The sequence below is a fragment of the Mizuhopecten yessoensis genome, unplaced genomic scaffold (assembly GCF_002113885.1).
Source record: "Mizuhopecten yessoensis strain PY_sf001 unplaced genomic scaffold, ASM211388v2 scaffold7653, whole genome shotgun sequence".
Lineage (NCBI taxonomy): Eukaryota > Metazoa > Mollusca > Bivalvia > Pectinida > Pectinidae > Mizuhopecten > Mizuhopecten yessoensis.
In genome coordinates, this window is record NW_018407155.1 from 354,817 (window position 1) to 372,867 (window position 18,051).

At 36.6% G+C, this 18,051-nt stretch overlaps 1 protein-coding gene across 1 annotated transcript; it reads left to right on the forward strand.

Moving 5' to 3' along the window:
• The first annotated feature begins 1,826 nt into the window (after positions 1 to 1,826).
• LOC110454087 (solute carrier family 23 member 1-like) lies at positions 1,827 to 17,446 on the forward strand. Its single transcript, XM_021503436.1, has 13 exons — positions 1,827 to 2,002; positions 3,514 to 3,553; positions 6,247 to 6,460; positions 7,306 to 7,463; positions 9,865 to 9,968; positions 10,832 to 10,914; positions 12,199 to 12,383; positions 13,157 to 13,301; positions 13,605 to 13,761; positions 14,190 to 14,443; positions 14,825 to 15,098; positions 15,600 to 15,695; positions 16,773 to 17,446. Exons 3-13 carry the CDS (start codon positions 6,248 to 6,250, stop codon positions 16,940 to 16,942), a joined length of 1,839 nt encoding a protein of 612 aa, XP_021359111.1. The 5' UTR covers positions 1,827 to 2,002; positions 3,514 to 3,553; position 6,247; the 3' UTR covers positions 16,943 to 17,446.
• The last annotated feature ends 605 nt before the right edge of the window (positions 17,447 to 18,051 follow it).

An 18,051-nucleotide genomic window follows, 5' to 3' on the forward strand; every position in this document is an offset into this window, starting at 1 on the left:
ATATTTATTACATTGTTCCCAGTGAGATATCGACTTCTATCATTCTGATAAAACTGATAATTTACTCACGTTATGCTTGGTTTGTTGTATGTGGTTTAACGTCCTATCAACAGCTACGTCATTTAAGCACGGGCCTCCATACCCCTGCACGTCGGGGATCGAGAAAGGAATACACCTGCTGTTACCCACTGAATGTATCGTAAGATGCAACTAATGTTGGAACCCCCGGCATAATTGGGGATTAGCGACAAATAAAAACCTGTTCCCATTGCAACATTTGGAATCTATATATTTCTTTCTACTTCCATCTACTTTTTATTTCCTACAGCCTTGTTTGGCAATACCTCACTACTGGATTTAATGCTGAACGGTCGCCCAGGCGAGGCAGGCTATGGGTTCTGTTCCCAGGTTGGGACATACCAAAGTTCTTAAAATTGGTAGTTATTCTCTGTTTAACGTTCAGCATTTGTTGTAAAAGCAACAACAGGTCTCCAGCACACATACACACTTGCACGCTTACACAACACACATGGACGCACGTCCCTAAATTAAATAAAACCAAACCAAATTGTGCCTCCATGTGTGTAGTGTATGTGGACATGTGTGTATGCGTGATAGATGCAAGGTATGTTGGTATATTTGCCTCCTTGTGATAGTTTGGATCTGATGCCGACTTGATAGAAGTAGCACAGAACTGTATTCCGCCCCGTCAAATTATACTAACAAAATGTGAACCAGTTGTTGCATTACCCTATATGCTGAACGTTAAGCAGGAAAAACCAACTACCATTTTCAAAGACTTTGATATATCCCGGCCTGGGGACAGAGGCTATGATATATATCAAAATTGATAAAAGTGTCAATGAGAAAATTTCACAGTTTCGCTCTGATCATTAACAACGGTACTTTCACTCGTATTCAAGTTCACTCCTGCCTTTCACTCATGATAAATGTCGTTTTTTCTGCCATTCTGTTGACCAATATATTGTATTTAACAGTACAGGTTGTCCTTAAGTGCTCGACTTTTTACGTACAAGGCAATACAACTATGTCATATTTGAAATTTGTAATATTCATATTTGTTTAAAGTGTCTATTGGGCTTCGGAATTTGTTTCTATAATTGTTTTGGGTTTACCGTCCTCGCAACAGCCAGGTTCCTGTGAGGACGGGTGCCTAGGAAGACATCTTACGATAGAGATAGTACACAAAATAGAAAGGAAGGGTTGGAAACGAAAAAGATTCCAAGATTCCATTTTGTTATATTCCGTGTTCTGTTCGTATCAGACACGAAAGGAAATTCCCAACTCACTAGGGGTCCATCCACTAGTCGCCTTTCACGACATGCGTTGGGATACAGCTGGTCTATCCNCTAAAGGTGTGCATAGGGCATTACAATTATCATTTGCACATTAAGTCGTGCTTCCCATATGTGCCAAGACTGAAGTCAATCGGTCATTCTTTTCCTCAAAAATATATTTCATATATTATTTAAGCAAGTGACAACCCGATATTTAAATATTTCTTTCTATTTCGAGATTTTTCACAATGAAATGAAAATCCAATCACTTTATCTGCGGCAAATGAGAATGAATGCTAAATTGTATCTCCTCTGTAGCAGGTGGAGAATACAGAGCCAACAGGTGTAAATGTAATTAAAACAGATGTTATCAATATGAAAGTGTTGTACAAATGCATCCCATTGTTATACTCTCTGTATACTGTGCATGTGTAAGTTACATAAGCACTGTGACGTAATTACTATGATATATGTCTTGTTTATATCCTGTTTCTCTAATGGCGTGTCCGGACTTGACGACCTCACTGCACAAACATTTCACACGAATTTCCGCCACCATTAATAATGTATATAATGTCCCGGGGCCCGAGGCCGTGGATCTGCATTAGTCTACTGACGCCCTGCAATAGACGCCAGTATCGTGCATTTCTTCTAATAAACTTCACAAAGCTGTGAAGTTACGTGCTAGGAAACGGTCGTTCCAGGTATGTATATTACTTGGTTTGGTTTGATTTAATTTTGTTTAGCGTGATATTAACAGCTAAGGTGATTAAAGGACTTGTATCCATGTGTGTAGTGTATGCGTGCTTTCGTAAGTGTATGTAGAAGACAGGGTATGTTGGTGTGCTTCGTATTAGATAACCAATAATAATACTTACATTTTAAACATATCCCTGTCGTTCCGTTCCTTTTTTCATTCCGATGTATGCGGTATGCAAGTTCTGAAATTTAGGTTCAATTTAAAGATTTAAAGTAAGAACATTTAATCTTTATGGAGTGTGTGTATTTAATAAAACCATCTAAGGCTAAACATTTTACATCATAAAATGAAAATTCAATCAGTATTTCTGCGGCAAATGAAATTGAATTCTAAGTTGCCTCTCCTCTGTACCGAACGGAGAATAGAGAGACAACAGGTGTAAAATGTATATTGAAACAGATCTCATGAACATGACAGTGGTTTACGAGTTAACGTTAGTTAGTTATTTGATTCTTAACGTTCCATCAACACGACCACAAGGTCATTAGGGGCAATAAAACAATAACTTAAACATGTAACAGGAAATGACACCAAACAAACATAAGGTAAATAGACACACGTCAACTTGAAAAGTAACAAGGCTATGGTTTAGTTCTATTTTTTTGAACAGACCAACAGTTTTAGGTAGGTTAGAATTGTACAGACATTGACTATTTCGGAAAAATGTTTGAGACCTATTATTTCATTATAATGATATTCTCGTGTTGGCTGAAGGTCAATGGAATCTAATAACAAGTGTACTACTGTGATCGTGATATGCTATACATTGAGGCTGGTCTTCGCTTTTCAATAAATAAGAATGGGTTATGTATGGACAACCTCGTCTTGGCAGTTTGCTCTATAGGTTTGATACCATTCACCGATTTTCGGTTTAACGCAGTGTAATTTGTTGTTTTCTGCAATTTTGAGCTTGCAATATTTGAAGTTTAAAATCAACAGGTGGAGATATGACTTAAATGTGTATCATATCTGAATTTTGTGCGTATTTGCTTAAATGATTCTTTGCCATTTGAATTAACTAGACACAATTAACTTTCGCCAAAAATATCGAAAAAAAAACATTTCCTGTTTTTCAAAAGGCCATTTCATGCAATATTCTTCTTTGAATGATAGTAAACCCTATGCTGACTACACTTTGCACCAAATATAAGATTGCAAAAAAAAAATGTGCAATATAATTCAAAAACATTATCAAGGGTGTACATTCTTGTATAATAACACTATTATATAAAGTTTAATTCCTATGAGATGTTCCAAGCAATGTCGAAATGAAAATGTCGTCTAATCTGAATATCATTATCTATATAGAAATAGCGACATTAGTGTAATAAATTTGTGAATACAGAATAAAAGTTACTTATATATATGTTATGTATACAGTACCAGTTGCTGTGGTATTCCTTCAAAACTGTTTTAAATACTTTTAAGATTGACGGTACATGTTTACTCCAACAGGAAAGTGAACGACAAGAAAGACGAACATCCCAAGCTACACGTAAGTAATACAAAATTATTGTACCTCTATGCGTGAAACATGAAAAATGGTTTTCCTCAAAATTGATCATGTTCCTTGGGGATGGTGCAAAATTATATAAGATGCCAAAATGAGAAAAATGTAACAATGAAACGTTTACCTGGTAAAGTAGCTTTCTTATTCAGAAAGGGAATATAATTTTGACTATAGTTGTCTATGCAACACAACACTACTGCAAAGTAAGTACTTTTCGTAGGAGTGTGATTTAAAAGGTATTGACGTGTTTGAATCGGTGAATGTAACTATAAAATGATATTAATCTAATATTAAACTGCACAGATGTGAATTTTTATTCGATATATGTGCAAAACAACATTATTCAATTTTCGTGCTACTTTCTTTAATTGATCTCATATGTGCAAATTTAACCCGTAGCTTACCAATGATATAAAACCAGCAGAACAGCGAAGTATCAAATTAATCGTAATTCGGACTTAAAATCGAAAAACTACGGCAAATATGAACAAAAGAGAAAATTATCTGGGGACTTTTGAGTAAGTGCAGGATAAATCCGTTTGGGTGTTCCGGATGTGTTAACACATGATATTCGTCGACGACACCCGTCATGTATATCAAGGTTAAATCCATGTAATGTACGGTCCTAACAGCGAGAACCGAGATGTGACAACGAAACACTAACAAAACAACATATGACAGCATTATCATTTGTCAACGATGTGGCACATGTCAATTCTTATGTTGAGATCAAATAGCAAAATTTAGTTTCACGAAGATAACCCGTTATACGGTGTGATATAACTAATATTAAAAAACAACAATCAGCTCAGCTAAAGTTAACCGAATTCAGAATTGACATATACCGCATCGTCATATTAAATTTTTTTAATAAAATATTTTAAATAATTTGCGATCATATTCCATACCACGATATATGTTAAGACTACTAACGCATTATTTTCACAATAAATACATTTAATTCAAAATGCATACTGAAATTATCTATAAATATTCCATCATTTTGTACAAAGATCATGGTTAGTTGTCTATGCTCGACGCCATGCTTGCATTGCTATTAATTTATATGGAAAATATATACGTAATATGGGTATAACATTTCAAAGAACAAGCTAGAGTACCGCGGGGCGGAACAATATACGCCCGCCGAATGCCATGTGGTGCTATATACTTTCTTACATTGAAATAAGATCTGCATCAAGTGTGTTTAGCTGACATGCTATAGAAAAAGTAGAAGAAAATCTCTGGACAAAAAATCAAATACTGAAATGAACAAGGGGCAACAACTTTTTGCAAAAATCGTTGAATTTAAATTTCTTTAAGGGAGACACAACTTCATATCATGAATACAACGTATACAAAGTTTCAAAAAGATACGTTGAAAAATGTAGGAGGAGATTGCCGGACAAAAATCAAATAATGAAATAAGCAAAGGTCAATAACTTTTGCAAATATTGTTGAATCAAAGTTTTTTCCAAGGAAACACAACATACCATGATTATTTAGCCTACTAAGTTTCACAGAAATCCGTCAAAAAATGTAGAAGGAGATTGCCGGACAAAAATCAAATACTGAAATGAACAAAGGGCAATAACCTTTGGAACAATTGTCGAATCAAAATTCTTTCGAGGGAGACACAACTTCATATCATGATTATAATGTATACCAAGTTTCAAAGAGATCGGTCGAAAAATGTAGGAGGTAATTGCGGGACAACAAAAGTTTACGCCGGACGGATGGAAGGACGGACAACCCCATAACATAATACTTCTGTCAAATTTGACGGGCGTATAATAAGTATTGAATATTTTGACTATCAATCACACATCAATTAATACAATCTGTTTCTGTCATTTTATTATCATTATTCCGATAAAATATTGATTATATTATCTAGAATTAATAATTATACATCATACGGTAGTTAAATATGTACACGACGTTGGAAATATTCTAGTAAAGTTTACATGGAATACTAGTTTAAACATAGTCTTGTCTTTTGTAGCCAGACACTAGTTCATAAAAATGGTAGTTATTCCATGCTGAACGTTCAGCATTAATAGAAATGGCAACAACTGGTTCACCCGTTGTCAGTATTATGTGACCGCGGGCAGAATGCTGTGCAGGATGCCTTCGTCATAGTATTTCAGTGAGATGGCACTATAAAGTCGGCATCAGATCCGCGCTTTCACAAGGGTTAATAACGCCAACATACACTGTCTCCAGCACACATACACACATGCACGCTAGCATAACACATACGAGGGAACGTTCTTAAATGACCTTAGCTGTTAATAGGACGTTAACCAAAATTACACCAAACCAACCCTGTAAGTTAATAATATATATATATCAATGATATATGGTTTAAGGCACCTTTAAATGTTTTGCACTGTTTTTCAATTTTTCTGATCACTTCAGACATATTTTTTTTTCGGTTTAAATGTTTTCATTGATTTTCTAGTGATTATTACTTGGAGTCAACAATATAGTATCTGTCGACCAGACATCCCCAGAACCATACTTTTGTCTGATCCTCTATACTTGTTAGAGAGAAATGGAGACTCCTGTTTACGTGATGATATATTGTTTAATGATTATTATATGTAAATATCAACTGCTAACATAGTCAGATTTATAAAAAAACATATTAATTTTGATCACGTGACATATTACAGCATGGACAATGAAACGGACTCGGATGTATGCCGTAGTGAAAACGCATGTGAATTACTAAGTGATGGTAATGGCGTAATAGAAATATCATGTTCACCGCCAGATGTAGCAGAGGAAACTCACAACGAGGCAACAAAATACCCGGATGTCCCGACATTGCGTTACGGCGTCGGAGATCACCCACCCATTGTGTTATCACTAATTCTAGCTTTACAGGTACATCGTTTTGAAAACTCGCAATGTTTAAGTTTATATTATTTACAGCCTTATATATGCTATATAATGGTAAAAATTTAAGTTGAAATATATATTGAAATATTTGTCTTTCCAAATCATATTGCAATATATATACTAATAAACAATAAATTGGCCTATATTATATTGTCAACCTATACTTACTATTATTGAATATTTCTTTCGCACAAAGCAATCGCGTGGTCAGCATACTTAATTAAAAGTGACCTTTATGCGTGCCCTCATACAATGACAATAGCAAAAGGTGTCTAATTTATCATGATTTAAGAAAACAAAATCAAAATAATTTCCAGATGATATTTGTCCTTCTCACTGGATTGACCGAGAGAAATATGACCATAATTGTAATTTTTAATAGTTTAATTAAGTAAGTAGACACCTTTTCACTTTGCCGTGGGCTTTCTCAGGTGAGGAAGGCTATGGGTTCTATTCCCAGGCCGGGACATATCGAAGTCTTTAAAGATGGTAGTTGTTATTCCCTACATTACGTTCAGCTTTAAGGGTAATGGCAACAACTGGTTCATCCGTTGTCAGTATAATGTGTCCGTGCGGAATGCTGTGCTGTGTGCCTCTGGCATCGTTTTCCAGTGCGATATCACTCTAAAGTCGGCATCAGACCCGCGCTCTCACAAGGAGGCAAGTATACCAACATTCCCTGTCTCCTGCATACATACACACATGCACCTATACACAACACACACGGAGGCACGTCTTTAAACAAACTGTTAATAGGATGTTAAACACTGTAAAACCGAACCAAATATTGGTTGTAATTTGTGGTAACAAATATCGACGTATGTTCCCAGAATGTTGTGCTGTCCTTTGGGATGAACGTTCTTATTAGCGTCACAATCGCAGACCTCGCCTGTGCAGAGAGGAACGATCCAATCAGAGCTAAGCTTTTCTGCACGTCGGTTTTCGTGGTAGGATTGACCACGGTCGTCCAGAGTGCAATCGGCATCAGGTGAGTAATAGTTTCTAGTTAGGATTTCATAATTGCCGATGACAACGTAACTGACTTGTTCTTTCATATGTTCTTCCCTTCAACAAATCCTGTGTAAAGTTATATTGATCTCCATAGAAAGTCTGATACGTTATTCAGGGCCCGTATTTATGAAACTGATCTCATGATCAAACACCTCTCTTTCAACGTTCTTTGTAGTCTTTGAAAATAACACTCAGCTTTTAGGAACTCCAAATCTGATAAATTAATTGACATAATATTTGATCACTTTATGATACGAAATTAATTACGACATGAGCATGGAAACGGATGCATGCGCCCTGGTTAATGTAATAGCGTGTGTATGATATCCACATGACGCTCCGGGGAAATGAGTCTACTTAACCGGCAATGTATCAATTTTCGGCTGAAGAGACTTTAATATAATTTTTGTGATAGCCATCAAAACCAGAACTGTTAGTGTCAATCGTTAAGTCTCTGATCGTTGATGTCGTTCACGTTTTGTCTTAGTTTGAGTTTTGCACACGTGGAGTCTGATCACAGATGGACACGATTTATGATATTACTGTACTCATCATCAATTTGAAATTAACTTCCACTTTTCTTCTTTTTGAAACAATTAAGGAGTTTTAATTAACCTCCCTTCTAAAATGCTTCAACAGTAGTCATAATTAATTTGGATTTCAATCTTTCTGGCCCCCTACATCCCCGATGAGCACTAGAAGGACGTGGTATTATGTTTTTGCATGCTGTATCTGTTGAATAATTTCAATGTTGCACGTGTGTGTGAGTGTGATACGTTCATCCGTTTTATCAATGAGCCCCTTTTTGGTATGATGTTAACAATTTGAAGTGTGATTTCCCCACTACGTTTTCATGTATTTATAACATAGGTCTTAGAGATACAATAATGTGTGCGTGTCCTACGTCCGTCGCATAAACATACAATTATTACGTAAATATCCCACATGTCAAATAAAAAAATGACATTTTCTTTAAATGGTAGTGTTTTCTATTATCTCAAATTCACATCCGTTTGAAATGAATGTGCTAAATGCATAACGATTTCTGCAACAACTAAACAGTTTATGTTGGTAGCATGTGCTTGTTTAAGCATTGAACTGCTTTTGTATGCCGTTCCATGCTGTACATGTAGTCTGGGACACTGTGACGATTTACTACGAAGGAGGTTTATAGAAGTCGCTTTATTTAAGCATTGAACTGTTTGTGTATGGTATTTATGATCTATTTGAATGACACAGCTTTGCAAGCAAACAACATAATGCGCGCTAAATACCATACAAAAACAGTTCAATACTTATATTTGCGTTTTCTCTGTCTCTTATGTTCTTTTTTAACTTATAATTTATATTTAGAATTAAAAATGCCCGCCTTATCGACAGTCCACACAATTTCGTTCAATAGTTTGAACAGCGTATTGTCGCGTGCTGATTGGCAAACAAAGTAGTACTTTGAAATTTTAACAAACACTTCAATTTTATTCCACAATTCAGTATCAATACAATTGCGTATGAGATGTATAAAGGCTGATATAAGTTTATCAATAGAACTCTGAGCTGAAAGTTAGATTTTAAATTGTTTCGATTTTACCCCGGAACAAATTTTGCGCATGGACAAATACAGTGAACACCGTAAATCCGACCTTGCCCTCCACGAGGGAGTTATTTTTGGAAGTTTATTTGTGAAGAATCCAGGCGTGAATTTATTTGTTGATTGTATGGGAACCTGACAACAGTCGGTAGATTCTATAACAGCCTCGTTATTTGACCTGTCGTCAGAATTAAACTGAGGAACCGTAGATGCGAGACTCGTGAAACTGATAGCGTTTGAAGGGAGTGATCTTGAGACGGAGCACAGGTTCGTTACAAATGTCTGAAATGTTTATGTGTGCTGTGACTCATATCAGTAGGTCTGTAACATATGTGTCAGTAGGTCTATATTTCAGGCATTTGTAACGAACCCCTGTTGACCATTGCAGTGTAACAGACGATATTTCTGATAAATTACAAGAGCGTTAAAATTGTTTCCATTGCCGGCATTGGCGATTTCAACCGATGTGCGTTTTGTACGATATTGCAGACCTTGGTCTTGTTTTCGTTGTAATAAAAGTGTTTTTTATTTTATTTTTTATTTTACACATAAATTTACAATGACATTGTCAAATCCCACAATGCCCAGCGATATTTTAGCAGCCGTCATGTTTATTTATATTGGATATTGTAGTTCCTGTCAGTGTTGTATTAATACGCTAAGAATTGTGTCTCGTGATGCATGGTAATTAAAGTCCCATCAACGACACAGTTTTCAAAGAGGCTATATAGTGACAATGCCATGCAAATGTAAATATTTAATAATTAAGTGCGCTGGCTGTTTGTTACAGACTTCCAGTGTTGCAAGGCGTGTCCAGCTCTTTCTTGGTACCGTTGCTATCCATGAAGACGGCAGGCGTATGGTCATGTGACAACCCAGACGTCGTGGATTTTGGTATGACAAGTGATTAGATGTAAACTTTTAGATATCTCTCCTGATATCTGTAAATTAAGTAGAACAAAAGTACTTATAAAATATAAAAAATATGAGGTTGTTTTTCGCAGGATTTTTCTTTTACTCATATTTGGTAATGGCAACAATTGGTTAACCCGTTATATCGTCGATATGTCCTAAGACATAAGTTATGAATAAACAAATAGCCGCTAAGATTTTGTTAGAAGATAAATAAACACACAAAGAAGTACGCGCAAAGGTTAATTGTTTTCTTGAATAAGCACCGGGGGTGCAGGTGGGGGATCGGAAAAAAAATACACCTGCTGCTACCCACTGAATGTATCGTAGGAGGCGACGAATGAGAGAACCCTCTGCAGAATTTGGGATTTGCTTTGGTGTCCTCTATTTGGGGACACAAAAACGACCACAATAAGTCTGCTGCACCCATTGCAATATTTGGGAACTTCATCTTTCTTTCTACTTCTTACTACCTTTTTTTATTTACTAGCGCCTCATATTAAAGTTCTTAAAAATGGTAATTGTTATTCCCTTTTCAACGTTCAGCATTTAGAGAAATGACGATAACTGGTTCAACTGTTGTCAGTATAATGTGAGCGGAATGCTGTGCTGGGTGCCTTCGGCATGGTATTTCAGTGAGAAAGAACTATAAAGTCGGCATCAGATCCGCGCAATCACAAGGAGTCACGCACACAAGCATACCCTGTCTCCTGCAAACCACACGCAAGCACGCATACATCTAAACTCCTAACATAATCCATAATAATTTTACTTATTTGCAAATATAAGCTAAATAGCACTTTCGCAGTATTGATATACAGATTTTTCGTCAATTAATCTTTCAGTGTCGGTGTCAACCAATCAGACGGTGCTTCAGAATGTTACTATGGATACAAAACAGGAAATGGTTTACTACCGGGTAACGCAGGTAACAGCCACAACGTCTGTGTCGTTGTCATGGATAGGAAATGTATAAGAGAAGGTATGACCACCATGCGAAGAAGCCCATCGTGATGACACCTACATGTGTTGTGTCTTTCCTTATAGAATTTACGGTCTAGCATGCAAACATATATAAGATTGTATCTTGCATGATTTTCCATTTCATATGAGATTTATGAAACGAATTTAAGAATTTTCCATTAAACGAGCCTCTGGCGAGCTAAAATGAAAAATTTGTGACGAGTTTCATAAATTTCATCTGTTGGAAAACGCGTGTTATATTGTTTTTTATCACACAATCAAGATATTTGGCATTTATTTGGGTGAAACGACAATTTTCGTGTAACCTTGAAATGTAAAAAGGCGCCATTTCGATTCCAGTGCGTATGCCTGTGACGTAATGTACTTGTCCTTGGCGTGACGTCACAATTGAAACTTGCACCCAATAACAGGGCTGATAGGTCATATTACATGGGTTAATACGCCACAAAATATGACATGGGTTTACTCACTGGATAACACAGTACATTGTGGTATAAAATTTTCATCTGTACGCCTTATAATGAAAACCGTCCTCGTTGGCCCTTGGTATTGAAACAATCTTAACGAAAAACAGGGCTAACTTATCATTTGCTGAAATAAGATAAGCATGAATGTTTCCAAAGACACCTTCACAGTTCTATAGGTATTTATACTTAGGCCAGAAACAATGCATGTTTTATGTTCCCAGACCGACTTCAGTGTTTACCTCAGACCCTTACAATTCCATCGCACTCGAATGCACTTACACGTCCCATTCGAACACTCCGAAAATCGTAAACGTCTCTATTTCATAGATAGGTATCCAAACCAAATTTGAATCCACAGCATATAGTGGTTTGTAGTTTCTTATATTAGCCCCCACCCCCCCNTTGTTGTTTCTTTCCTACCGACCTACCCATACTACCTGGAACAGACATGCTAATTTGATTTTGACCTTATATGAATTAAACAAACACCATTTTGACGATATACAAGTTCCTCGAGTTGGTAAAGATATTCATCGCCTACTGCGTCAACACCGGGCACCTACTGTAAACGTGCTTAATTTTAATGCAATCAAATTTTAGTGCATTTAACTTATCAAGTTTTAATATAATAGCGCATTCTTGAATTGGCTTACATCACTACATCCGTCGACACTGGACCTACAAATATTCTGTCATTATTTTGGATTGTATCCTACTAGATAATCACGAGAATATATCCATGTTCCTAATTTTATATTTAGCTTCAGGGAAGTTTGATGGTTTCCGGTCTTGTAACGGAAGTGCTCCTTGGTGGAACTGGCCTTCTGGGATACCTGGTCAAACTGATGGGCCCGATCACTGTTTGTGTGATGATCACCTCAATTGGTTTGTCATTGTACCCTATCTCCATATTCTACAGTAGCGCATGCCTTCCAGTGGCGATGTGGTGAGTTGGATGACGTCACCAATATTTCTCTCCGCGTCAGGCAAAAGAAATTGCTGTATTTGTAGGCAATACAAATACACTATACACAATGATAATAAAGTCAAGAAATAGAAAAGAAACTAGTAACATATGTACACAAAGGTACCATTTCCTTGCCAATCTGAAAACCAATATCACGTCCGCAACATGTTTCCGTTTTAAACACTCTAATCGTGTTATCCACAGACGCTTTTGTCGGTGATATTTAGAAGTTTAACCTGATGCTATGTATTGAAAACTGTTTAGTCCTGTTTTGTAAGGCTGCTAAAACTAGTGTGTGTTATAATATAAACTTCATTTATTTTACAACAATTATGAAACAAGTTATTTCAACTTAATGTTAGCGCGGTTGGGGAGGGGGAATCTTACTGTGGGAGGAAACCTGAGTACCAGGGGAAAACCCACGTGGTTGAGCAGGTGACCCCATACCTTTTCACGTCCGGTCGGGGAACCGAACCCAGGCGGCCTTGGTGAAAGACAAGTGTGCTATCCACTGCGCCACCCTACCACTAGTGTGTGGTCCTGTATTTCCTTATGGGAAATACTCTTTCTCCTTTGAGACTAACGTTTGACCGTGTACCAGCTTATTGCGTTAATGAACAGTAGCACTTCCGCGTGTGTGCCAGTCTGTGACATTATCATGTGAACGGTGTATTAAGGCTCTAAAAAGACCATGAATGTACACAAGCTGCACTGAATCATTCCATTTTACAACACACGCCTTTCTTTTACAGTGGTTCGGTCATTATGATTTTGAGTATCATGTATCTTTCTCGAATCTATGTCCCAATACCAACAATGTACTGCAACAGGAAGATGGCTATAAATATGCCAGAGCTCAACAAAAAAACAAAGCTGCCAGTTTTTCAGTTATTTCCGGTAAGTTATGCCTTTTAACCATTACTTTGATCCTTTCCAAAAACACAACACAGTCATATTGATCTGGAACATTAAGACATTTTCAGATGGAGCAGACGAAACAAGAATATTTTAGAGAATGTGGTGTCCCTTTGTTCATTCATTAACGAACCTCCTAGATAAATCAATGTGTCACACATTTTTAACGTGCCAATGTATGCGAATGTAAATTTTAGTTTTCAACTTTGCTATTGAGTTGTCGTTATTATTCTGACATTACGTTTTATCATATGTTTCCCTTTCTTGCGAAAACGTGTGTTATAGATCTTTATCACAGTGGTGTTTACATGGGGGCTGTGTTGGGCCCTGACCTTGACGGGGGTGTTTTCTGATGACCCCAATGACCCTGGATATCGTGCCCGGACAGACACCCATGGAGACCTGATATCCCTGTCTCCGTGGTTCTTCTTCCCTTACCCAGGTAACGCACTATTTAAAAAAAACAACCGATAAATTCATTTTCTTATACAAATTATGTAATTGTATAGCGGATTACGCTTTTTTCTTTTCTCATAAAAATCGATCTTGTTTGGAATAAAAAAGAGGATAGCTGTTGCTTTCCTGTTGAACACCAGACGTTGCATGAGTATGGCAACCTAACGAGAGATCGGAAATAGAGAAAACGTTCGTGCAATACTAGAGAAATGTATTATTCGCCAGTAAAACCACTGAAGTTGCGATTAATTACCATAACCTTGATGGTCACGGTCATCTATTTCGAGTAGTAGCGCGGTTCTTAATACACAAAATCGTTAACGATTGTGTTTTGAGGAAAAGATCCACTACTGCTGGTTTGGCTATACAAAATAAACATCTTATTAACAGTATTAATATTGACGTCATTTCCAGGTCAGTTTGGTCCTCTCCGTTTTAACACGGCGGTTTTCATTGGATTTGTGAGCTCCTATGTGTCCTCTAATATAGAATCCATTGGGGATTACATGGCGACCTCCAGGGCAACGGGGACCTTTCCACCACCTCGTCACGCAATAAACAGGGGTATACTAACAGAGGGCGTCCTGGGAATGGTGGCAGGGGCCCTTGGGGCCGGGCACGCTACGACATCATACAGCATCAACATTGTTATCATTAAGCTTACAAGGGTAAGAATAATGCTGAAACGGGATATATATAAATATACAACAGGATGAGTTTGCTGCAGGTTGGAGATTGAGAAAAGAATATACCTTTTTTTACCAAACATTTGTCACAAGATGCACCTAATGTGCTAACCTACTGCAAAAAACGAGGACATGTTTTTTATATACTCTACTTTGAGATAGAATAATATTGGAGAAAAATGCTGCATTGTACCAATAGATTTTATTTTCCCTGTGAAAAATATTCAACAGCAATATTTAACTGGTTGCGATAAGCATCGATGTTGCCAATTAATACTAAATGGACTAAGGATATTATTTTTCAATAGATTTTGTTTAGCCCATTTTTGGAGGTCTTATGTTTAAACGTATCTAATTGTATAGGTTGCTAGTCGGAGTGTAATAGTTTTGGCGGGCGTCCTTTGTATGCTTTTTGGAGTCATTGGCAAATTGGGCGCAGTAATGGCGTCACTTCCTGATCCGGTTATTGGGGGCGTGTCCATAATCACCTTTGGCTTGCTGGTATCCGTAGGGTTGTCATCGCTACAAAAAGTAAACTTGTCATCAACCCGGAACCTTGCAGTACTGGGTACATCGCTGTATGCAGGCTTGGTCACTTCCGAATGGCTGAAACTCAACAAAGACAGCATCAATACAGGTACATGAGTAGTTTATTTCCTTTACCAGTAGTATGTTTCATTGGCTACTGTAATACCCAATGTATAGTGGATACATACGCGTCATAATTAGGAGGCATGGTAGTCTACTGGTATAACGCCGGGATAATGACCGAAATGTTGGGGGTTCGATTCACGGCACGGCACTGTGTTGTATCTTTGAGCAAGATACTTATCTCCGCTTGTTTCAGTCTACTCAGCTGTAAATGCCAACGTGGTTGGGCAGTGCTAATTGTTGAAAGCTAGCTGTGATCGACGAAATGGCATGACCGGCTGTATTCTCCCCAGGGAGTTGAACATTATATTGGTTGGTTGCAAAGGCCCTTTAACCACATACTAATTTGTGAACCGCTTTGAGACACGACCTACGAACTAGTTTGTGATAAAGCGGTATATAAGAACCTCGAATTATTATTGTTATTATTATTCAACTTTCGATTCCTTGATTCAAGCTTTCATACTTGTATATTGTCTGTATACAGGTTATGCCTCCTTGGACCAGGTGCTGAAGCTGATCCTAGGGAATCAGATGTTTGTGGCGGGAATTACCTCCGTCATCCTCGATAATACTGTAAAAGGTAGGTAAATGAGTCAGTAGAAGTTTGATGTATTTCAATCGTTACAAATAATACACTGTTCTTATTTTTATTTGTTGTGTATGCCTTAGTTCTATGAATTTGTTTTACTTATCTTATGCTTGACATGTAATGTAGCAAATGACCAACAACCAACTACATGAGTTTGAGTGCAAAAATGAAAATAATCCAAGTATAACATACCATGTGTAATAACGTTTTGATGTAAGGTTCGAGTTATTTTTCGATCGTATAATCAAGATTTTACGATTTTTTAAAAAGTTTTAAGCTCACCCGGTCCGAACGGATATTGAGGAATAGTGAGTTTGAACCCCCTGGAGGAAGAGGGGCGGGTGAAAATAGAAAAATAGCTTTAAAATCCTTCTCCTTCTGTAGGAATGACACGATTATGTCCATATTTGGACTAAAGCGTCATTGGGTGAAAGGGACCTAATTTTGTATCAACGATGGGTCTGACCCCACTGGGAGCAGAGGGGTGGGACCCAATAGGGAAAACATAGCAAATTCTTCAAAATCCTTCTTTTCCTGTAGGCTATTTAGTTATTCTGCAAACCTGCTACAGAGATATCTTCTACTCTGGAAATCAGTGCATAGTAATTGGCATAATATTTTGTGTATGTGATATGTTATATTATAGATGTGTTGCCATTTAATATATTGACTAGAAGATTTCATCAATTCTACTTAAAAGAGAGTCTAGTCCGTGACTGAACTCCATAAACATAATATTTAATATTTACTAATGTAAATGTCTGAAACATATATTATTTTTGTTTCGAAATTATCGGGCTTCTTCTTAACCTTTGCCTTCTGTAAACAATGTCAATAAAGATTTCATACTATGTCTTTACACGATATTAGCTAAACGAAAAATAGAGCTCTATGTCAAACACTTAATCAGCTGACAAATGATATTAGGTACAGCTATGTTTTAAAAAAATGTAGGTTTAAAAAAAATATTGTAGGTAAGAGGTTACATCTCTGCAGAACAATCCTATTGCCTTATATAATCAACTGCAAGTTTGGTCGGTGATAATAAATGTTATCTATTTCTTGTAGGAACAAAGGAAGAGAGGGGAATGGATGACATGTCATCTTCCAACGCCGGAAGCGGAAGTAAGATTGATAAACACCAGTGTGTGTATGATGTTCCAGGAATATCCCAATTACAAAGAAAAATCCGGTTTCTTCGCCATATCCCATTTCTCCAAACTTACAAACCAAAATGATGAATATAGCGACTTACATTCCAATATTTGTCACGTTTTTTATTCAAAAGATAAATTTATCAGAGTGATTGAGAGCCGAATAGAAAAATTTGATATCGGGATACCCTTCTATAAAACTAAAACAATTGTATAACTGAAGGTGAGATTTTCAGTATTATTTCGCGCAAGGAAAAGGATATATAAACATCTGCTTCCGGTTTTAATTCACAGTATGTAAAATTTGTTATTCCAGAGAATCATTTCTTCCATGTTTTTATTATTGATATTAATAAAGATATTTAGTAGTTTCAGTTAATTGTCGGTTATATGAAACTCGTCAGAATTGACAATATATTTATATATGTATCGTTTTAAGATAATAGGGATGCAGTAGATGATGTACATGGCGGCCATGTACACATGTACACTTTGTCAGAACCATGGGACGTTAATTCCTAAAAGGTTTCAGTTAAATCGGCCCCTTAGAACTTGACTTTAAGTTTGAAATAGTTGTTTTCAAAATGGCGGCCATATTTGATTTCTAATGGACCCGAAAAATAACAACATTTTGTCAGGACCATGATTCAATGCCAGAAGATTATGTAAATTAAATACCTAAACATTAAATAAGGAAAATGAAAATACCGATCGAAATTATCAAGAACCCAAAATTGCAAACATGATATTTCTTAGTTAAAACTTGACATGATGTCAGTAGATGGGGAAATTAAGCTCAAACACAGATTTGTTATGGATAAACATCTTATCAAATTTACAGTTAATGGAACCAAACGTTTTAAAATTTCATTCAAAACTACTGCATTTTTTTAAATTTCAAATTGAAAATCCCAGTTGTTATCGAACTGACAGTTGATTAAAAACTGACTACGGACTATTAACTTGATGATTTAATTTCTGGAAAGCCGATCGCATTAATTTCTATTAGTGTATATATATGTGGCAGAGCAATATTGATTTTACATTGCAAAGGGCCGTTCAATTCATATATATAAGCATTGTGCAAAATTCACTATTAGAAATATTTTTTTAAATATTCTCTGATTTTTACCTTGTTGTGTGTGTATGTTGTCGATGAAATGATAAATTTGGAGGAGCACTACGGTAATCTA